This window comes from Grammomys surdaster, unplaced genomic scaffold (genome assembly GCF_004785775.1).
Source record: "Grammomys surdaster isolate TR1022 unplaced genomic scaffold, NIH_TR_1.0 127, whole genome shotgun sequence".
Classification (NCBI taxonomy): Eukaryota; Metazoa; Chordata; class Mammalia; order Rodentia; family Muridae; genus Grammomys; species Grammomys surdaster.
Genome location: NW_021604585.1, coordinates 2,242,262 through 2,265,810, shown reverse-complemented (window position 1 = coordinate 2,265,810; position 23,549 = coordinate 2,242,262). Strand labels below are relative to the sequence as shown.

At 43.1% G+C, this 23,549-nt stretch overlaps 2 protein-coding genes across 2 annotated transcripts in view; both read left to right on the top strand.

Moving 5' to 3' along the window:
- LOC114640456 (dehydrogenase/reductase SDR family member 7) overlaps positions 1–8,016 on the top strand; it is a 14,805-nt gene extending 6,789 nt beyond the window's left edge. The window contains exons 4-7 of the mRNA XM_028789386.1: positions 264–503; positions 5,033–5,155; positions 6,011–6,226; positions 7,731–8,016. Coding sequence (XP_028645219.1) covers positions 264–503; positions 5,033–5,155; positions 6,011–6,226; positions 7,731–7,775 — 624 coding nt within the window. The 3' untranslated portion in view covers positions 7,776–8,016. The remainder of the gene's footprint in view (positions 1–263; positions 504–5,032; positions 5,156–6,010; positions 6,227–7,730) is intronic.
- Positions 8,017–20,487: 12,471 nt separating this feature from the next.
- LOC114640087 (dehydrogenase/reductase SDR family member 7-like) overlaps positions 20,488–23,549 on the top strand; it is a 20,684-nt gene continuing 17,622 nt past the window's right edge. The window contains 1 exon segment of the mRNA XM_028789019.1: positions 20,488–20,635. Coding sequence (XP_028644852.1) covers positions 20,500–20,635 — 136 coding nt within the window. The 5' untranslated portion in view covers positions 20,488–20,499.

Genomic DNA, 23,549 nt, shown 5'->3' with positions numbered 1-23,549 from the left:
CCTCCTCCTTCTTCTTCTTTTGTGACTTGCCATTCTGGAACTCACTCTGTAGTCCAGACTGGCCTTGAACTCATGAGATCCGCCTGCCTCTGCCTCACAAGTGTAGGAATTAAAGATGTGGGCTGCAACATCTATTTTCCCTTATTTCATTTTATTTTTTAGCTGATACTAGAATCACCACTGTCCCATTTTACTCTTCAGGTTAATAATGTAAGCAATCGTTTTCTTAGGCTGTCTTTAAGAACTGATTTTCTGATTCTTAGATTGACATTTTGGTCAACAACGGTGGAAGATCCCAGCGTTCCTTAGTTCTAGAAACCAACTTGGATGTCTTCAAGGAGCTGATAAATACAAACTACATAGGGACGGTGTCCTTGACCAAGTGCGTTCTGCCTCACATGGTTGAGAGGAAACAAGGCAAGATTGTTACTGTGAACAGCATTGCGGGAATTGCATCAGTGGCCCTTTCCAGTGGTTACTGTGCCAGCAAGCATGCTCTTCGGGTAAGGTGGCTCACACTTAACTGAGAAAACTGACCACTTTGTGTGTTTGGGGCATAATAAGACTTTGAGTGGATGTGCTGATTGGAACTGGGCCTTAAGCATGAGACTGAGGCAAGAGAAGCTGACATTTCTCCTTAATAATAAACGGAATGTCTGCGGCACACCTGCGTAGACCTCATCACCCCATCAGTTCAGGCTTTGAGCACCTGTCCTGTAGCACATGCTGTACGAGACCCTGGGGATGTATGAGGACAGGCATTCTTCCCTTGGATGATCTAGTCAGTGTTCCACCTTTCACCTTACTCCCACTCCACCATGCCAGGACGTGCAGGTTTTGTGGTCCTAGGTCTGTGACTTCCTCTTCCTTCCCCTTTCCTTGCTCCTTGTTTTCTGTCATCTCATCAGAGACTAGTTAGTCCTGGGCCAGTCCCTCTTAGGGAGCACGTGACTCTAATTCTTACGGTTTCTTTGGAAGAAGACATGCTGACTAGGTCAATGACTAAGAGGAAAGCTCAATTTATGTTACATATCTGGTGACACTGAAACAGCTGAATGGAACGAGCTTTTCATTTTGGCTTGAGAGTAAATGTGAAGAAATAGTAGATTCCATACGACAATAAGGAAACACATGTTGCAGAAGGAGAGTTTTAGTGCCATGTTCCACCACTGGCATAGCGAGACTCAGTGGTACAGGTCACCATGCTTTCACAGGAACTGAAGATGTAGTTAGCAGGACCAGCGGTGCATAGGGATGAGGGACTGCAGCTCGGATGCTCTCCTCAGATTTAGTAAGAGCCTGTCAGTCAACCTCCTGTAAAGTCAGTCTCACCTCAGCCAGGCAGATGCAGTTGAGTACAGACCCAACCCATCTGTTGGCTGTTGACACGTAGTCTCATAAGACTGCAAGATACTGTCAACAAAACATAGGTAAGCTGTCTGGCCTGCCCTCCGAGACTTTCTGTTTATTATTGAGTTGGATCCCCTGGCAAAATGTGGGCAGTGATATCAGAAGTTATAGCAGTACTTAGGTAGAGGAAATGCTGAGGCGAGAGGCTTTTCTGTTGTTCTGGGACTATCTTTTCTAGCACAGGCTGATCTTGAGCTCCAAAGCCTGCCTTTATCTCTCAAGAGCTGGCCTCACAGGCACTCACCACCATGTCCCAGGAAGCCTTTTTAAAAAACACATTTTCTTTTCATATTTCTAGAAGTTACAGTGAACTTAAAAAAAAAAAAAGTATTTATTTGGCCGGGCGGTGGTGGCGCACGCCTTTAATCCCAGCACTTGGGAGGCAGAGGCAGGCAGATTTCTGAGTTTGAGGCCAGCCTGGTCTACAGAGTGAGTTCTATAGGACAGCCAGGACTGCACAGAGAAACCCTGTCTCGAAAAACCAAAAAAAAAAAAGTATTTATTTATTCTTATATTTTATGTCTGTGTACCACATGCATGCACCCATGGAAACCAGAAGAGGGCACTGAATCCCCTGGAACTGGAGTTAGAGATGGCTATGAGCTGCCATGTGGATCCTGGGAGCCAAACCTACAAAGAGCAACAAGTGCTTTAAACTACTAAGCTATCTCCCATCTCTGACAGTATACTTTTCATCTCTGAAGTGTGCGCACAATATGCCAGGAGAGGGCTCAGTGTCTGGGCTGGCTTCTTGATTCTGTCTTGCTTGCTGTAGAGGCAAGAAGGTTAAAAGTGTAGGAATTCTTCATTCTTTTACTAAACATTTTGTTTTGGAGCATTTCTGAGGTAGGCATTGTGTGACTTTTTATGACACTATTTCTGGGGAGACATGAACAACATCTGCTTATCCCAGATAAGGAGCAGGTGACAAGACCAAAGTATGGATACCACCAAAGTTCAACTTAGCAAACCAATGAATTTTATTGGAGTTACTTACAGATGTTCGGGTGAGGATTACTTACAGAACAGAAATGACCTAATGGCAGCTGCATCACTAAAGCCCACCCCAGTATGGGTGATAGCTCACAAAAGCTGGGAAACTGTGAGCACACTACACAGCCTGCAGGCAGCTCAATAGATTGGAGAGTGTTTTTTCCAAGTAGCTCAGTTGGTCTGAGCCTTTCCCAGACAGTTTGTCTTGTCTCTGTTTCTGACAACTAGCTCAGCTTGTCTGAGAGCATCTCTATGCAGTCCTGACAGCATATATGTGCTTGGGGTGGGAGGGGCCTAGTGAATCTAGTCAATTTCAGGGACTTCCTGAAGTTATTTTGAGTTGTTTACTTTCTGAACCTAAGGAATTTTGCTGCATGATGGAATGTTTCATTTCTCCTCTGAACATTCTATTTTACCTACTTTCAAACATCTTGCATCTGAAGGGGTTTCCCTCCAAAGTTTTAATATCAAACAAAACTGCTACACAAAAATCAGTCTGACAGAGGGAACCCCCATCACCTCTGTACTAGTTAGGAGTTGGGGTTTAGAGCAGACAGCTATTTAATGTTGTTAGATCATGTACAAATGAACCTTGCCTTTTAGAGTCTCAGTGCTGCTTGTTGATTTGTTTTGATTTTCCCTGATAGTCCCACAGAGCCATCTTGGCCTCTAACTTCCTTATTTTCTGAAGATGGCTTTGAACCTCTTTTTTTTTTTGTTTTGTTTTGTTTTTTCGAGACAGGGTTTCTCTATGTAGCTCTGGCTGTCCTGGAACTCATTCTGTAGACCAGGCTAGCCTCGAACTCTCGAACTCAGAAATCCACCTGCCTCTGCCTCCCAAGTGCTGGGACTAAAGGAATGCACCACCACTGCCTGGCCTGGTCCGTGTTTTTGAGTGCAGAAGATTTAGCTTGATCTTTGGAAGGGACCTTACAGTAGGGTGGTCACATTGTATTTGTGACTAGGCATAGGCCTAGTGATTGGCTTAAGAAAGACTAAATAAAAGAATAATGTAGGCTGGGCGGTGGTGGCGCACGCCTTTAATCCCAGCACTTGGGAGGCAGAGGCAGGTGGATTTCTGAGTTCGAGGCCAGCCTGGTCTACAGAGTGAGTTCCATGACAGCCAGGGCTAAACAGAGAAACCCTGTCTCGAAAAACCAAAAAAAAAAAAAAAAAAAAAAAAAAAAAAGTAATGTAAACCGAGAAACTGAATTTTGCTATTCTTCTTACTTGTTTTTCTCCTTCTTTGCTCAATATCTTCACATTTGGTCTTTTTGGGGCTTGAAGAAGAAGGCCCTGCCAGGGATTCTGTGGTGAGCAATGGACTCTTTTTGGGAGTGGGAGATGGGAAGGCATGCAGGTTTCTTCATGGGAGTCTTTCCCTTCCTTACCTGCTCTAATTACATTGCTAACAGAAAACAGTTGCCAGACAGTGAATCATTAGTCCTGCTGGAGCTGAGATGTCTGCTGGAGATCATTTCTAGGCTTATAGTTTAAAATGCCTAATGGATGGAGCTGGAGAAATGACCCAGCCGTTCGTTAAAGGCATGCACTACTCCTGCACAGGACCTTGGTTCCCAGCACCCAAGTTGAGGGCCTCACATCTGCCTGTAACTCTAGTTCCAGAGGATCGATCAGCAGCAGCCTCATTCCACTTGAGTAGAAGGGTTGCAGCTCTGAGGGGGAAGGCTTCCCCAGTGGAGGGATGCAGCTCTGACAAGGAGGCTTCCCAGATGGAGGCGTTACAGCTCTGCCCTGAGTGGTATCTTGGTAATTAGGAGTCAAGGAATACCACGAAATCACATTACACAACAAACCTCACAGAAGAGACTTCCTGGGAGGAAAATATCCCAGGAAGGTGGCTACCTCTGCACCAACGAGAACAGGGCAGTAGACAGTCTTTATATAGGGTTTCTTGGTGTGTGTGTGTGTAGTGGTGGTGGTGGCCGCAGAGTTTTTCAGAGTGGAAATTTCCAGAGTGGGAATTGGTAGAATTTCAAGCCAAGCCCGGGGATTGGTGGGTTTTAGTAGATTTTCAAATCTGGAAGTGTGTAACGTACACACACACACACACACACACACACACACACACACTTCAAATTAACAAAAATAAATCTTAAAAAAAAAAAACCTTAATGGAGCCACACTTAGTGGCTCAGGCCGATAATCCTAGGCACTTGGGAGGCAGAGATAAGAGATTTGAACATTTAAGACTGCAAATAAGTCCAAAGCTAGTTTGGCAAACTTAGCTAGACCACTGTCTCCAAATGAATTGTAAAAACTGTGCTGGCAAGATGGCGCAGTAGGACAGACTGCCGTCAAGCTTGAGAGGCTGCACTTCCGCTCTTCCCTCCACACTGCTCTGGCATGCCACCCCCAAAGAAAGAAATACATTTTTCTACTGTAAAAAGCACCAGAGATATAAGTGTTAGAGCCCTTGCCTAATGGATGCAAGGTCATAGGTTCAATCACTAATACTGCAAGATTTAAAACAAGAAATGATTGTATAAATAAACAGAGCCTGGTAGGCGTACATCAATGTTCTAGAGTGTCTGTTAGGATAGCCTATTTCCTTTTTTATCTTTATCCTTTCCTTTTTTTTCTTATGTTTTTGTTTTGTGGTCCTTAGGGTTTTTTCAATGCCCTCGACAGTGAGCTTCTCAAATATCCAGGCATAACACTTTGCAACGTTTACCCAGGGCCTGTGCAGTCCGACATTGTGAAGAACGCCCTAACTGAAGAAATAACAAAGGTAAAAAATCTAGGAGAGAAAAATCTTCATCCTTTCCTGGCTACGTCTGCTTTATCGTGTATATCAGAATCACGTATATCAGAATCATAATATCGTGTCAATCAGGTGGCTATACAGAAAATGGTGTTCAGTACTTGGTAGTGCCTTGTTTTAACACCAGCTAGTGGCATTGCCAGACTTCCACTTACAAGTGGTTCACCAGTATAGATCTACCACTCTTTTTTGTTTTTTCTTTCTTTCTTTTTTTTTTTTTTGGCTTTTTGAGACAGGATTTCTCTGTGTATCTCTGATTGTCCTGGAACTCACTCTGTAGACCAGGCGGGTCTCAAACTCAGAAATCCACCTGCCTCTGCCTCCCAAGTGCTGGGATTAAAGGCATGTGCCACAACTCTTACTAAGAAAGTCCTTGTATCTCTTTCCATTTCCTCCCCATGATTCCATTTGCTAAACATAAGGTGTATTTTATGTTGTGTGGTGCTGGCCACTGAAGCCAGGGCCTCATCATTCTAGATCATATTACCTCTGGACTGTACATTCTTAGCCCCTACTGTAAATCTTGGTAATTTGATATTTCTGAAAGTATGATAGCAAAATAGGCGTTTGCGCCCTATCACGAGATGATTGTGAATACGAGTAGAGAGCCTTCAGCATGTGCGCTCTTACCTGGTCAATGCCTCGCTCCTCTAGGCGCTTTGCAGTATCGTAATTTAGAACCCTCCAGTAGCACCTATGAAGACTCCAGTTGACAGGTCGCATTCTGAGAGTCCCGCTGCCAGGTAGCCTGTAGGTCCTTCCTAGATAATATTTGCATGAAACTGTCAGGACCCTCAGTGTCTACTTCTTGTTGACTTTCAGCCCATGAGAAACGATATAGACCAGAGTTACAAGATGCCAACGAGTCGCTGTGTGCGACTGATGCTCATCTCCATGGCCAATGATCTGAAGGAAGTTTGGATCTCTGACCATCCTGTGTTGTTGGGGGCATACATATGGCAGTATATGCCAACCTGGGCCTTATGGCTAAACTGCAAGTTGGGGAAGAGAAGAATGCAAAACTTTAAGAATAATTTGGTAAGAACAAATTTATCTATTTCTTCACAATGTTGTATGGGTCCTGGGGAAAGTAGTTTTCAAAGTTCTTAAAAGATTTGTTGTTGTTGTTGTTGTTGTTTTTCTGACTCCACACCAGTCTCATGAATAAAATGCCAAAGAATGTAGAACAAATTCTGTACCCATACAGCATATCTGATGGCTTATTACATGACTTCTAATCTGGAAGAGTTAAATTTGTATAGGATAAAATCAAAACAAAGGTTGTCAGTATCTCTTTTTTCATCAGTGTTTGAACCTTTGCATATCTATCTTTGTCTGGAGACCTGCCTGGCAAACCAGAAGGTCTCCCATGGCTCAGAATTGCTTAGGTGACTGAAGGGTCTTTCAAGATAGCCCAGCAGTCAAGTAAGAAGCTGTGGTAGGTGGAGATTCTTGATAAAGGTGCCTTTTGTGTAACAATAGAACAAGGTGATCTGGTTCAGTCCCAGGGAGGCTGCTCCCCCACTGAATTCCGGATAAGAAGCCTGAATTCTTCTCGAAGTGCCTCTCAGTCTTCCATGGGTCCTCCCCAGCAACCTGCCAACACCAGCAATTATTTTTGTCTGTCTTTGGGTAAATTCTTGGATGAGTAATTGCTTATCCTTCCCAAACAATAAACCACATTTAGGGCGCCTTGTTTTATCTTGCAAACAGTGTATCAAAAACCCATAAATAATTTTAGAGTCACATCCAAGTATTTATTTTCTTCTCTCTCCCTTTTCCCTCCCTCCCTCCCTCCCTCCCTCCCTCCCTCCCTCCCTCCCTCCCTCCTTCCCTCCCTCCCTCCAATAAATATTCCTGAGTACCCTTGCCCTCCTTACATAGACCAAACTGGCCCCAGACTTGGAGAGCTCCCTCTGCCTATGCTTCCCAAGTGCTGAGATTAACAGCATGCACCAGCATAATCAGCCAGATATTTAAATCCTAGACACTCTGATCCCTTTTGTGTAGTCGTAGGCTATCAGGTTATCAGTGGGTGTGATCCAGAGAAGTAAGAACACTTACTGTTTTAAGAGTAGAAAAGAGCTGGGTGGTGGTGGCGCACGCCTTTAATCCCAGCACTTGGGAGGCAGAGACAGGCGGATTTCTGAGTTCGAGGCCAGCCTGGTCTACAGAGTGAGTTCCAGGACAGCCAGGGCTACACAGAGAAACCCTGTCTTGAAAAAACAAACAAACAAACAAACAAACAAGAGTAGAAAAGAATTGATGCCATTCTTGCCACGTGGAGAAAATAAAGACGCTAAGCCCAAGGACAGTATTTGCTAGTGCATGTAGATATTGCTTGTGATGTTTTACTCCCAATTAAAGTGTTTGCTGGAGGCTTACAAAACTCCGTATTGGGTGAATGATGATACAGGTCATTAAACGGAGACACTTGGTTGTCAAATACGGGTCAAGAAGAGGGTCATTAAACGGAGACACTTGGTTGTCAAATACAGGTCAAGGTCTGGTTCTGGTTCATGCTACTCTTGTTCTTTTACAGGATCCAGACTTGCCTTATAATATCTGGAAGACAAAGAGAGATTGAAACAACCACCGGGGATGTCTGAACCGCTTGTTGAGAATTATAAACAGCATACATACAATTAGCTTGCACACAGAAGGCACGCCAGTGACTACTTTTGGGTTTAATTTTTGATACAACTTTCTATTCAATATGTAATAAATAATAAAGAAAACCTTGTCCTGTATCTTGCATTTGTACAAAAGAGTATGTGGTACCTTTTTGAATAAAATAACATTTAATATATTTAAGAATGCAAACTTGACTACGGTTAAAAACCTAGCTGACGTTGTCTCAATTCATTTGTGCTTCTTAATGACCATACCACCCACTGGCTACCCGTAGACCTCATACATATACTTTTTACAGTTCTGGAGGCTGAGGAGCCCTAGATGAAGGCATCAGTGCCACTGGAGTCATGTCAGGGACCAGATCTCTGATCTCTGGCTCCAACATTGTGTTCTGTTGCTTCGTTCTCCAGAGAGGCACGTTGTAGCCTGAGCTGGCGGAAGACCTGGAAGGGCAGGACAAACCCGCTTCACCAAGCCTAATGTCTAGTTTGCTTCTTTTTCAGAACTGGGGGTTGAATCTAGAACCTTTGCACATGCTAGGCATACATGTTATGAAATGTAAGGTGGCATAATAATGTGGCAGGGTAAGGGACATCACTCAAGGTGACAGGCGTAGTATAAAGAGGATTTATAGAGGGGGAAGGGCGCAGGGACCTGAAAGGGGTAGAGGCAGAGAGAGGGGGTGGGGGGAGGACAGAAAGAGAGGAGGAGAAGAGACCTGGACCACGTGGGAACACAGAGAAAAAGAGGGTGGAAGAAGAAAGAAGCAGGACTGGTTGGAGGCAGTGACGCAAGTTGTTGGTAGGTAGCTGTTGGGCAGAGCCTAGCAGAGCTGTCTGTAAACCAAAAATTACACTCTACCACTGAGCTATACTGACCAAGCCTGCTCAGTCAGTCAACTGGTTCTCCAGCACAGGAGTGAGGATTAAAAGAAAAGAGGCAATTAGACAAAATTGCAGCATGACCCCAGCCAGTTCTGAGGCTGAAGGCAGGTTTGTTTAATTCAACTTTTCTTTTAAACCCTTTTAATTACATGCAAGTATTTAGGTCAGTTCTAGGTTGAGGAACCAACATTACAATAGAAACAAACAGTCAAGGAACAAACAAGGCAATATACAGAGTCCTGTGATCACCCCGTGATCACTCTCATGATCTGCTGGTTCTAAGGTCTCATCAGGATGACAAAGTATCTGAGCCTATTTCCCAGTCCTAGCCCACAGTCATATTCATGCCTGAGGGCTACTTCTTTGTTTTAGCCTAAGACTTGGATTCCTGACTGAAATTACTTCTCTGTGTTAGCCTAAAAATAGACTCCTGCCTGAACTTTCTTCCTTGTCATGGCCCAAAGTCAGATTCCTGCCTATTCCTTGCCTATTAAAGCCCATTTCCTTGTCCTTAGCCAATGTCAGATTCCTGCCAAGCAGCCCCAAAGGCTCTCCACACTATACCTTTAGCCCATTTTTAAAAAATCTTGTATTTTGCATATGTGAGTACAGGTCTGCATGCGGAGGTCAGAGGACAACCTTAAGGATCAGGCTTCAATGTTCCACTTCATTTGAGACAGCTTCCTGTTTACTGCTGCATATAGTAGACAAGCTGGCTTGCAAACTTCCAGGAAGTCTCCTCTCTCTGCCTCTCATGTCTCCATCAGAGCACTGAGCTAATGCAGTCACCAACACAGCTGGTTTCAGATGAGGTCTACGGATCCACGGTCAGGCCCGCATGCCCATGTGACAAGCCATCTCCTCGGTTCTACTTCTCCTTCATTTTCCACATTTTTGTCTTGAGACAGTGTCAGTAATTCGCCAACTGGTCTTGATCTCAACCTATAGCCTAGTCAATAATCAAGCTTGCAGTCTTCTTGCCTTAGCCTATCAGGGAGCTGGGATTAGAAGCCAGAATCAATAGGCCTGATCACTAAGCCCTTTTATATTTATTACTATGCTATTCATATATGTTATTTACTATAAATAACTATATTTACATATTTATTATTATATTTATAATATTTATATATTTTATATTTATTGTTATATACCTAATTCTACTCATGGCTCAATGTGTTCTCACAGGCCAGGCCTGTTACTATACTGTTGCACTGGGATTTTTCAACATTAGTTTTGGAGAGACCAAAAGCAATTTAAACCACAGCGATGTGAGTTATTGTACACAATGAGTGGATATAAAGCAGTATTTGGAACACCCCTTACCCAGAATGCTTATGCTGTCTTAAGAAGAGTGGACAGGTATGGATGACTAGCTTGAAACAGCTGATGGGATGTATAGCAGCCTGTGATATGCAGCGTGATCGAACCCCTGAGATATGCCATTGGCACATGAGACTGCTTGCTTACCTCGCTCCACATGGCAGCCACCGAGATAGGTGAGGTTTCTTACCGTTTATATCTGCAAGAGATGCTTAAAGGACTACGTGTTACTTTTCAAGATCTCAAAGCTATTTAGGCTCAAGTAAACAGTGTCACTTCTCTGAAGTAGAGAAAAAAATAAAAGAAGGAAAGAAAAGGAAGGAAGGAAGGAAGGAAGGGAGGGAGGAAGGAAGGGAGGGAGGGAGGGAGGGAGGGAGGGAGGGAGGGAAGGAGGAAGAAAAAGTCTCCCTGCTAGGCAGAGTCAAGGCAGGTCTCAGCCTATTGGTAGATTTCCTGGCCTGCTGAGGCATGGAATGGTAAGAGGAGGTGCACCTGAGACTCAAGGTAAGGGGCTGAAGATTCTATTGACCTTGGTGGAAGGAACAGAGAGGTTTGGGGGATGGTAACAAACATCTTGCATACATTTTAGTAAATTTGTTTCAGTTAGCTTGTGGCTTTACTTCCCACAGTACTGTAGTATAAGAAGGCTATGAGAAATGCACTCACTGCTGGTGTGGTATTGACCTGCTGCCCTCCCATATCTGTCTCTGGCATCCTTTTTCTATCTGTCCTATAATTCTCCTCACTTGCCCCTCAGAAGCTGTTTGACTTCATACCAGCTGGACCGGTACAAACCAGTCCAGGAAGAACCCACTGGCAACTCCTCACTGCTGTTACCATCACTGGTATTTTAGTGTTCAGCACCATACAGTGCAAAATAACCATGAGGTGTGATAGAAAAGCAACAGAAGTAACAGCAGAAAGTCACGGTCATGCACAAGTACTTTGCAGTTTGGGATCAAAGAGCACACACAAAACAACTGTAGGATAGTTATCAGACATATGGGAAGCCACCCCAGGGCTATCCTTGCATAGCAACTCTTATACAGGAAAAGTTTAACTAGGGCTGGCTTACCATTCAGGGGTTGAGTCTATTATCATCATGGCAGGAAGCATGGTGGCATGCAGGCAGACATGGTGCTGGAGAAATAGCTGAAAATTTTACATCTGAGTCCACAGGCAGCAGGAAGAGAACTGGGCCTCGCTTGAGCATTTGAAACCAGGCCACCCCCAGTGTTAGACTTCCTCCAACAAGGCCACACCCACTCCAACAAGGCCACACCTCCTAACAGTGTCATTTCCTACAGGACCATTTTCATTCAAATTACCACATTCCACTCCCTGGCCCCCACAGGCTTGTAGCCATATCATAATGCAGAAACACATTCAGTCTGAATTCAAAAGTCCCTATAGCCTATCACAGTCTCAACCCTGTTTAAAAGTTTTTTCTGAGACTCACACTGTTGTGGGGTTGGCAAACATACCACACAGCTCAACCACCAGGACAATGCAGATGACCAAAATGTATTGTAATCAATACTGATTAATCAGGGCTGTAGAATAGACTAGGGAGCTGAAGTGTGATTCCCGTCCCACCCTGTCAGAATGTTACAGAGCTTTTATGCTTGAAAACCACAAACACCTGTGCCAACTTACAGTTACATTTTCCCACCAATCAGGATTTTGGGATAAGGGCTTTCCTTATGTGGTTGATCTGTCAACAGATGGAGAATGTAGGTTTTACAGTCCAACCAATCAAATCCATTTGTTCTTTTCTGGTCAGGAATAGTCATTGTTTTGGGTAACAAAAGATAAATATTAGAAATTGGTCATGGGCTGGAGAGATGGCTCAGTGGTTAAGAGCACTGACTGTTCTTCCAGAGGTCCTGAGTTCAATTCCCAGCAACCACATGGTGGCTCACAACCATCTGTAATGGGATCCAATGCACTCTTCTAGTGTGTGTCTGAAGATAGTCGCAGTGTACTCATATAAATACAAAATAAATAAAATCTTAAAAAAAAAAGAGATTGGTCAGGAACAATCATTATGTTTTGGGGAGCAAAAGATGAATAACAGAAGCTGTTCAGCTATTGGGGAACCCTAGTTCCCCTTAAGTCCTGGGAACTAGAACTTAGTTTCACCCTATGATTAAAATGGAGTCTGAAAACAAAATGGCAGTACTAGGGACAGTTTTATTTTGCTTGATCCCAACAATGCAGTCTCTTAAATGTAATCCCCAGTAAAATCAAAATAAAAGAGCAAATCACCTATTTCCAACGAATTAATGTCACAGTCTATACATTACCATTCTTAAAGGCTGGGAAAGAAACACAGTGAGGAAATCCTGGACAAAAACAAGACCAAAAATCAGCTGGTAAACTTCAAATTCTGCATCTCCGTGTCTGATGTCAAAGCACTCTTCAGATCTCCATGTCCCTTCCTCTTTGTTGACTGCAACATACTTCTTTCTCTTGGGCTGGTTCCACCCCCTCTTAGCATCTTTCCTCCGCAGGTATCCTGGGGCTCTGGCATCTCTAACATTTTGGGATCTCCAAGGCAATTCAGGCTTCATCTTCACACCTTTGAGCAATGCCCTCTGTAGGCCTCAAGGCAGGTTCATCCCTGACGTATGCCTGGCCTCAGTACTTCCCTTAGCTTTGGAGGGGTTAAGATTCCATAACCCTTTTCTTCTATCCTTGACTGTAAAGCCAAAACCATGTAGTTGAAGCTGCCAGGTTCTGCTGCTTACTGGGGCTGAAACACGGTCCCTTGTTCAAATACATTTCTTTTCCATCAGCTTTCTTCTGGTTTTGATGGTTTTCTTCACTGCCTAAGCTTTGATGTCCTGGAACTTGCTCTGTAGACTAGGCTGACATTGAAATCAGAGATCCACCAGCCTCTGCCTTCTGAGTGCTGGGATTAAAGGTGGCTCTAAGCTTTTCTTTAATTCCTTTTCACAAGTTAAAAGCTTAGCTGGGTGAGGTCTTGCTCTGAGGTCACCGCTCCCTTTATTACACTTAGTACCAGGCTTTGTTTTAATTGGTTAGCACTTCCTTATGCCTCCCTTTCTCCTCAAATTGTATATTTTGTATTTTTCCTTCTTCAGCTTGTTTCTTTTCATTATAGATCTGCATAAGCATGATAAGCATGGCCAATAGTAACTATAGGACACACAGTCCACACTACGCTGTTTCAAAATTTCCTCTGCAAATGTTATTATTCCAAACTCTTCAATTTAGCTTCAGGTAGGTTTTTTTTTTTTTTTTTTTTGACAAGGGTAGAAAGCAGCCATATTCTTCACCAAGATATCACAAGAACAATCTCAAGGCCACATACTAAAAATTTTCTCCTCTGAAACCTTTTAAGCTAGGCCCCTACAGTTCAAGTCACCCTCAGCACCACCGTCTTCTATGCTACTATAGTATGGCCCATTAGCCTCCTCAACTGTTCAGTCATTCTTCTACCCAAAGTCCCAAAGTGTTCCATATTCTTCCAAGTAAAAGCATGGTTCAGGCCTGTTACAACAATATCCCAGTCCTAGGTGCTAAATTCTGTCTTACGGTTTTATTGCTGTGAAGAGACACCACGACCAAGGCATCTAGTATAAAGGACTATATTTAATTGGAGCTGACTTATGGTTTCAGAGGTTCAGTCCGTTATCATCATGGCAGGAACATGGAAGCACAAAGGCAGGCACAATGCTAGAGAAGCCAAGAGTTCTATATCAGGATCAGCAGGCAAGCAAAGAGGTAAGTCTGGCTTGAGCATCTGAGACCTCAAAGCCCACCTCCAATGACACACTTCCTTCAACAACAAGGCCATACCTACTCCAACAAAGCCATCTTCATTCAAACCACCACAGAGTGTAAAATAAACTCTTATATACATTGCCTTGGTCATGATGTTGTATCATAGCAATAAAAAAAATAACTCTAATAAAGAAGAATCTGCAAAAGCAACCTTCATTCCATGCCTTATGAAAAAAGGGATCTCAATGGTAGCAGTGGCGTAGGAGCCATTCAAGAGGCACAAGGATCTCTGTAGGATGAAGTGGTCCATTAGATGCACTGAGAAACAAGGATCTCCAAGGTTCATCATAGCAATGGCAGACCCCTTACTTCTGGATGTTAACTGTACCCAGCCTTTTCTGACAGTACTTTCAGACAGGTTGCAACTCCAGTCGACAGTGATGGAGTTCACTCAAACCAGTTGGTGGGCACCTCTATATCATGATTTTGTCAATATTGCCGTTGATTGTGGTAAAAGAACCATGGTCAAAGTTCTTAACTAGAGTAAACAATACAGAAATAGGTCTGAGGTCTCCCAAACACCACTGCTGAGATTTTAAATGTTAACTTTATTTTTGTTTTTACATTTTATTTATTCTGAGGTGGGGTGGGGAAGGAAGGTCCCAGTGGGTATATGTAGAGGAGTCTGTTTTCTTTTTCCACCATGTGGATTCCAGGGATCAAACTCACATTGTCAGGCTTGGTGGCAAGTGTCCTTCCCCGAAGTCACTTCATCACCCTGAGTGTAACTTTCAAGCAGCACAGGGACCATAGCTATAACATGAAGATAAACTGTGCAGACTGCTTTGTTTAAATCAGTTGCAGCCATGCTTTGTGCTCTGTTTTTTGTCTATTATTACTATTATTGTTATTATTATTATTAATTTGGCACTGTTGATATTTAGTGTTACAACCTAACACTATATTCTTTTTAATCTTTCCTACCAAAAGATTATTTCTTCAAATCATTCTTTGTGCTTCACCACATTCTTAATGATTCTTATTCATTTTGCCTTATGTCAGATATTAAACTTACTGATGGTGTGAGTGTGTGTGTGTATCTGTGTGTTGTGTTAGGATGGACAAAAAGAAAGGAAAGAAATAAGGTTTAAAAATGAACTGGAGGCGATACTTTCTATATTCACACAAAGTGTGACACTTTTCATTGGCTTGAGTTCTAGTCTTGTCACATTCACTTAATTGAAGCTTCAGGGGATGTTTAACATTGAGTACTTTAATATAGTCTTAAATCTCTCTCTCTCTCTCTCTCTCTCTCTCTCTCTCTCTCTCTCTCTCTCTCTGTGTGTGTGTGTGTGTGTGTGTGTTTATGTGTGTGTGTACATAGATGTGTGCATGTGTGTTAGGGGTGCAGCAAGGTCTCTCTATGTAGCCCTGGCTGTCCTGGAACTTACCATGTAGATCAGGCTGGCCTCAAACTCATAGAGATCCACCAGCCTCTGCCTCCCAAGTGCTGGGATGAAAGGTGTGTGCCATCATGCTTGGCTAAGAAATTATTAAGAGTCTTCATGATTTATGGTACCTTAAAAGACAGACATTAACTGTTCTAGATACCTGTACCTTTAAAACATATGTGCCCATTTATTTTACATAAATATATAAGGCCCACAATTAAAAAAGAAATCGTAAGAGCTTGTGATTCTTTTGCTATATCCAGGAAATAAAACCAAGCCACTGCCCTTCCCTAACAAAGGACAGGCTCAATCTAAGGAAAAGGTTAGGACTTCCACCCCTCCCTGATGTGAGTATAATTCCTTCTGACAGTTCTTGGCATGTCTTCAGGAGAGAGGTCTACATTTAGGGAGCTAAACTAAAACCCAACTAAAACCCGGGCATCACATGTGTCAGTCCTGAGACCTTACACCTCAACACCGTTCTAATATAATTTAAGCATTTTAATGTAGCTTAAACATCCCCAGCAGCAATCAATAAGCAAAACGAACAAGAAAACCATCACAGGTCTAAGAGATAAAATCTGTTGGCTCATTTTCAGAAGTGCCTGGTGCCCTTTTAAGTCCACACACAGATAACCTTGGACCTCTGTTGGAGTCTGATGCTCTGGCTACTCCTGTTCTCCCCCTTCCACCCCAAATTATTCCTCCCAGCCAATCTAGAAGCTTAGAGTAAAAAATTATTAACAGCAAAAGTTGCCCACAAAGTCATGCTTCCCATAAACATTAGAATAAACAGGTTACAAAATGTTGATTTGGACCCACACACAGTTTTTATTGAGGGGAAAAAAGAAAGGTAAACAATGGAGGGAAAGCTAAGACCTCAATGGCCTGTAAGAATGTGGCCTCTTGACGATCCAATGTTTTAGGCAATACACACATGCATTCAGTTATCAGTTATGAGATTGTGCTCTGTCAGCAGCCTTGCTTGACATTCTGGGCTGATGCCGGCCTTTGAAAAGCGGGAAAAGCCCGGGGGGTGAGGGGTGGTGGTTGCGCATGCCTTTAATCCCAGCACTTGGGAGGCAGAGGCAGGCAGATTTCTGAGTTCGAGAGTTTGAGGCCAGCCTGGTCTACAGAGTGAGTTCCAGGACAGCCAGGACTACACAGAGAAACCCTGTCTTGAAGAAACAAAACAAACAAACAAACAAAAAACCCAAAAAACCAAAAAAACCCACTCTATCTCTAATTTCATACTTCAAGTCTCCAGTACTTTTATTATGAAGGGAGGGTCACTATTTCCACTACAGATCTCTTCAAACACACACAAGCATCACTTCCATTTCTAACTTACCAGGAGTTCTACGTTGTCTTTATGTTTTGGTGTGCTTCTTGCTTCCCTTTAGGCACTGTTGAGACAATATACACCCTGTAGTTAGAGCCTTGCACGATTTTCCTTTAAACTAGTCCATCATTTGACTCCTCCTCAAATTTATATTTTCCGATTTGCCATATTTGTGGAATATAGCTCTATACATAACATCAGAACATATGGGTATAGATATTATTTTATAGTCCAAGAGCTCTCTCTTAAGAGCTAAAATGATGTAAACAGCTGTACTACAAGGCTTGATGGCCCTTGGCATTCTGACATCAGCACAGATATTAAAGTACTATGTGTAGACACCTTGACAATAGAGGCAAGCCACTGTCACTTCTTCAAGGTTTCAATAGTGGTCTCAGTCAGAGTAGGCCTTATGTTTTAATGATATAGTAAGTAACATTGTAGTCTCTGGCACCTCGTGATGCTGCTATTTTTTGGTGTTAAACTAAGAGAAAGAAAGCTAGTGTGTGTGTGTGTGTGTGTGTGTGTGTGTGTGTGTATTTGGGGGGAGTGCTTAATTCACAAAACAACCTTTGACATAAAAGTGGGTTAGACATTCTAGCATGTAAAGAAATCTGTGTTTCACAGTCATTGTCTGCAATCTGGCACTCCGCCTGCTGAAGGAAAGACTCCTGTAGTAACTTTTTCTGTAACAGTGATGACAGATGTTGCTTTATCCTTGACTACTTTGAGCTACTTTGTTATTAATAACTCAATAGTTGGCAGAGCAGTTAACTGGGAACACCATCACTCCGTACTCCACCGTCAGCTGTGCCCTGGGCTCCAGTGGGGAAATAACAATAGGCTTTGAAAAATTCATGAAAAAGCCCTTGTATGGTTATCATACCCAACCCCTTCCTCTAACTACTGTAGTCTCTGCTATGGGAGCTGGCTGTCTTCCTTCCACATTCTGGGTTTTGGTTGGTTGTTGTTGTTGTTTGTTTTTCTAACCCACTGAATTCAGTTAGTGTTGCCTTCTGGAATGATGAGTGATCTTGAGCTAACCTTGTACAACTCTTAAGTAACCAGAGCTATAGTAAGTTTGTGAGTGTAATGGGCACATCTTATCTAGAAGACGGGTTGTATTTTTAAGGTCCTGAAGATAGACTAAACAAAGCAAAACCAAGTCTACTAGCAATGCATTCATTTCTCTCAATAACTTGTTTTGTTCAGTTCATCTAGTTAATAAAAGTCTCCTGTGGGGTGGGGACCGCTGGGAGCACTGGAGAACCTACCCAGCTCTGGACAAATCCTGGGTTCCATTTTCAGCAAAGGCAGCTGAATGAGGGGAGGGGTGGGCTCTGGGCCTCGAAAACGTGGATGTTTGTCTTCCACCAAAGTATAAATAAAGCTTTGGAAAGCATTCACCTGCAAAACAACTCTTTTTTTTTGTTTTGGAAATTTTTATTAGATATTTTCTTTATTTACATTTTTTTTTTTTTTTTGGTTTTTCAAGACAGAGTTTCTCTGTGTAGTTCTGGCTGTCCTGGAACTCACTCTGTAGACCAGGCTGGCCTCGAACTCAGAAATCCCCCTGTCTCTGCCTCCCAAGTGCTGGGATCAAAGGCGTGCGCAGCCACTGCCCAGCTTTATTTACATTTCAAATGTTATCCCCTTTCCGGGTTTCCCCTCTGAAAACCCTCTATCCCACCCTCTTCCCCTGCTTCTATGAGGGTTATCTCCCACCCTCCCACCCACTCCGGCTTCCCTATCCTGGCATTCCCCTACACTGGGGCGTTGCGCCATCACAGGGCTAAGGGCCTCTCCTCCCATTGGTGCCATCCTCTGCTCCGTATGCGGCTGGAGCCATGGGTACCCCCATGTGTACTCTTTGGTTGGTGGTTTAGTTCCTGGGAGCCCTGGGGTGTCTGGTTGGTTGATATTGTTTTTCTTCCTATGGGGCTGCAAACCCCTTCAGCTCCTTCAATCTTTTCTCTAACTCCTCCATTGGGGACCTCTTGCTCAGTCCAATGGTTGGTTGCGAACATCTACCTCTGTATTTGTCAGGGTCTGACAGAGCCTCTCAGGAGACAGCTATATCAGACTCCTGTCAACAAGCTCTTCTTGGCATCCACAATAGTGTCTGGGTTTGATAACTGTATATGGGATGGACCCCCAGGTGGGGCAGTCTCTGGATAGCCTTTCCTTCAGTCTCTGCTCCACACTTTGTCTCTGTATCTCCTCCCGTGGGTATTTTGTTCCCCCTTCTAAGAAGGATCGAAGTATCCACACTTTGGTCTTCCTTCTTCTTGAGCTTCATGTGGTCTGTGAATTGTATCTTGGGTATTCCGAGCTTTTGGGCGACTGCAAAACAACTCCCTTCTTGAATTGACAACTGTTGATCACTGAGCCAGTGGTGGTATCCTTAAATACTTAAAGGCATTCCAGTTTTTGTCTGTTTGTTTGTTTTTTGTTCCCATTGTGACATTTTGTTAGAAGTCGAGTCAGTGTCTGTGCTCTCTTGGAGCCATCATACTTCATTCCAAAGTACCTAGGCAGTGCAGCCCTAGACAGAGACGGTGGAGCGCACCTGGCTCGCCTAGGACACCCACTCCTCCCCTGCCTGCACCCTAGGCGGAGCCAGAGCCTAGGGCTGCATATTTTAGCTCTGCCGCCAGCGGTTCCCAGAGCTGTAATTGCCTTTTACTAGCTGCAATGGAAGGCGAATTCTGGATGCTTTTGGCCCTTGTCTTTCTTCACATTTGAAGGACCTGTAACTTTGTGTCCAGCATTTCACAGCCGCTGATCTTCAATTTAGCCCAACTCTAGAAGCAGACATTGCTGGTCCTCCTTTAAAAACAGGGGAGTCACATTCAAGTTAAGTGCATGGCATGCTCACAGGTAGACTTTGGATCCTAAAGAACTCAGTTGAATTTTCTTGGTCTCTTAAGACAAGTACCCAAAGTGTGTGGTGACATTTGCTTAGAAGTGACAGTTCAGAAGACAATGTTATCTGTGCTGAGTGGGTGAAAATTGTCTGGGGTAGTGACAGGGCGTAATAAGACTGATAATATATTTTTGTCTTCCTGCCTCTCTGCAAATCTCACCCCTACAGACCAAAATCTTACTCCTCAGTGTGTCATTTTTAGGGCATAACTCGTGCAGGCTTGGCAGCCAGTGCACAGAAAAACAAAACTGGAAGGGAACCAGTTATTTAATCTAAATCTTCCATTTAAAGGGTAAGAAAATTGACTACAGGCCACTAGTTTCTACTTAGAAGCTTTAATTTTCTTTATCAAACACATAGATAAATAAAGTCTTAGAATGAAACTATTGGAGTTAGAATCAAGGATGGAAATTTTACCAAGAAATCAGAAATATTCAAAATATTGGATGGATGGAAAACATTTTGCTTTTTAAGAAGTCTTAGGGGTTTTTTGTTTGTTTGTTTGTTTGTTTTTGTTTTGGTTTTTCGAGACAGGGTTTCTCTGTGTAGTCCTGACTGTCCTGGAACTCACTCTGTAGACCAGGCTGGCCTTGAACTCAGAAATCTGCCTGTCTCTGCCTCCCAAGTGCTGGAATTAAAGGCGTGCGCCACCACTGCCTGGCATCTTAGGAGATTTGAAATACTAAGTTCCACATGGTAGTTTTGTCATATTTAATGTCATATTTAATTTAAAGTTTATTTAGTCTTTTTGTTGTTGTGTAGTTGTTTGAGTCAGAGTTTCCCTACATGGCTCTGGCTGTTCTGGAATTCATTGTGTAAATCAGGCTGGCCTTTTGAACTCAAAGAGATCTGCCTGCTTTTGCCTCCTGGGTGCTGGGATCAAAGGTGTGTGCCACCACATACCCCTCCTGTTTTGCTTCTCTGTGATATCTGAGCATCACTATCCCATGCATATTCCTGCCAAGTCTCCTCCTTCCTCCACAGAACAGGCCCTGACCGACATGGTGGTGTGGATTACGGGAGCGTCAAGTGGCATTGGCGAGGAGCTGGCTTTTCAGTTATCTAAACTCGGGGTCTCTCTGGTGCTGTCAGCCCGAAGGGTGCAGGAGCTGGAGCGGGTGAAGAGAAGATGTCTGGGTGAGTCAGTTCCCAACAACAGTCATGCTTCCTAGCAGTGAGAACCCAAATTCAGCGCAGCTTTGGAATTGAGGGATGGGCGATTGTCCTGAGCAGTTTGCGCTGGCTCTAGAGCTTCCGGTTGCCTGTGCGCGTGCGTACTGCCCAGACCTCCTCTTCTGTCACCTCTTAGGCAGCGGTGCTTGCTTGGCTTTTCTTCTTTTTGGCCACCTTTCTACTCTCGGTTTTGTTTTTTGTTTTAATTTTTATTGGATATTTTATTTATTTACATTTCAGATGTCATTCCCTTTTCCCATTTCCCCTCCCTAGAAACCACCATCCCATCCCCCCTCTCCTTTTTGCTTTTATATCATTTTAATTACATTCAAGTATTAAGGTAAGTTCTAGCCCATTCTGTCCGTGTTGGTGGAACAAATGTTGGTTAATGATCAAATGACTTACAATTTGCTTGAGAGGAAAAACACATTGGCTCTTACCCATACCATGCAAAATTGACTATTGAAATACTCATGAAAGGGCATCCACACTATCTTTGCCGTTTTTGAGTTTTAACATAATCATGTTCAGTTAGAAAGCTGGCTTGAGTAAAAAAGTCATTGTTTAGTTGAGTTTTCCCCCAGAATATATTTTAGTATGACGTCCTTTTCCTTTAACCACTGATCTTTTTTTTTTCCTTTTAGATTTATTTATTTCATGTATGTAGGTACACTGTCACTGAGACATACCAGAAGAGGTCATCGGGTCCCGATTACAGATGGTTGCGAGCCACCATGTGGTTGCTGGGAATTGAACTCAGGACCTCTAGAACAGTCAGTGCTTTTAACCGCTGAGCCATCTCTCAAGCCCACCATTGACTTTTTTGATTGAGTTAATTAACTATCCAGCAATGAGAGTTTATTGTCCTGTTACTGTTTAATGAAGCCACACGCCTCTTTCCCCATATTGCTGTCAAAGATCCCGGTACCATTGGCCTGTGCTGGTTCTTGTAATGCTCTGCTTTACAGTGTGACTTGTACTTCCTGCTCTGATGCAACAAATGAAACATTTTGGTAGTTCTTAGCTGGTTTGAATCTGAAGAGGGGGTGGAGTATAGCCTTTTCACTGCTTTAAAAGAATGTTTTACATTTTGAAAAGTTTCATATAATAGTATGCATGTTGAATGTATTCCCTATGTTCCCACACTGTTCCCCCTTTCCTCCCCTGCTTTACCATTAGTTCACATTCTGTCCCTAGACATTCTCACACCTGCTCTCATGTCATACACACACACACACACACACACACACACCTTTATGTCTCTTTGGTCTTTTTTTTTTTCGAGACAGGGTTTCTCTGTGTAGTTCTGGCTGTCCTGGAACTCACTCTGTAGACCAGGCTGGCCTCGAACTCAGAAATCCGCCTGCCTCTGCCTCCCAAGTGCTGGGATTAAAGGTGTGCACCACCACCGCCCGGCGGCTTTATGTCTCTTATTAGCTATTTCTAGTTGTATTTCCTTATGTTACTTTAGACTATAAGAAAATTTTCTAAGGTCTTTGGTTTTTGTTAGGATCACTTTTAATGATCTAAAATGTTACCTGTGAAGAGGCCAGCTCAGAGCCTTTGGAAAATTCCACCAGGCCCCTCCCCTCCAGGAAAAGAAAGGTCATGGAGCTCGTAGGCACCCCTCCCCTCCAGTAGGAAGAGGATGATGACATTCCTCAGGAAGACCACAGGGAGGACCAGCAGATAAAGGCAAGCCCTTGCCACCTCATTCCCCAAGGACCAATCAGTTTAAACGTTACACTGTTCTGTCAATCACATTGCGCCTAGTGGCTGTTGCTCTAGTGGCTGTTGCTCTGTTCTACCCCTGAAAGCTGTATAAAGTACTCTGAAAGCTGCGTTGTACCCTACTGTTGAGCTCACAGGTACTTACACTTGCCCTGTCCTTGTGACGCATCATCTTTTTTTAGATGGTTGTGATCTTCTATTTTAATTTTGGTTCAAGGCCCCTTTATCTGTTATGTGTATAAATAATGTTTGATCTTGATTTCATTTCACTTGATATATTAACTTATGTTATTTCCCTGATGGCATATGTGTGCACACCCCGTGTGTCTTAAAAAGTTGGACCTTGCTTCTTAATCCAGTAAGAAGGTGTGTATCCTTTTGGAGAGTTAAGAGAATGCACATTAAGGCTCACTATTGAGAAGACTAGCTTTGTTAGTTGTTGAAACTTTGTTTATTTTTCTGGTTGTCTCAATTGTTGCCTGCTCTTTTCTTTTTGTCTTTGTTTGCCTTAGTTGTTTGCTGGAAGCAACTGATTGTTTTTTAGTTCTTTTTGTACATTTTTCCTCCCAGGAAGGATATTGTGTGGCTCTCACTGATTAAGATTATCTTTTATCATTCTCTGTGTACTTCATAAGCCCCTCATGGCTTTTAATGGCTTTTCTTCGTTGGTTGTGTACTTTTGGTATCTTGATTCTAAGGTGTCATGGAAGGTTCTCCACTCATGTCTTCTTGGGTTCTAAGTACTCTTGTTCTTGAATGTCCATTTCTTCCTTATGTTTGGAGAGTATCTCTCCCGATTTTCTCTATCTATTATTTTTATTTCAGGTCTTTCCTCTTCCCCACAAAGTACTTATTTACTTACTTACTTAATTTTTTGTTTGTTTGGTTTTGGGTTTTTTGAAGCAGGTTTCCTCTATGTAGCCTTGCCTATCCTGGAACTCAATCTGTAGACCAGGCTGGCCTTGAATTCAAAGATCCACCTGCCTCTGCCTCCCAAGTACTGAGATTAAAGACATGGGCCACCACAACACAAATCATCCCCTAAAAATTCTTAGGTTTGATCTGTTTTGGATGTTGTGGTAATGCTTTCTTTAGGGTTTCTCTCTCTCTCTCTCTCTCTCTCTCTCTCTCTCTCTCTCTCTCTCTC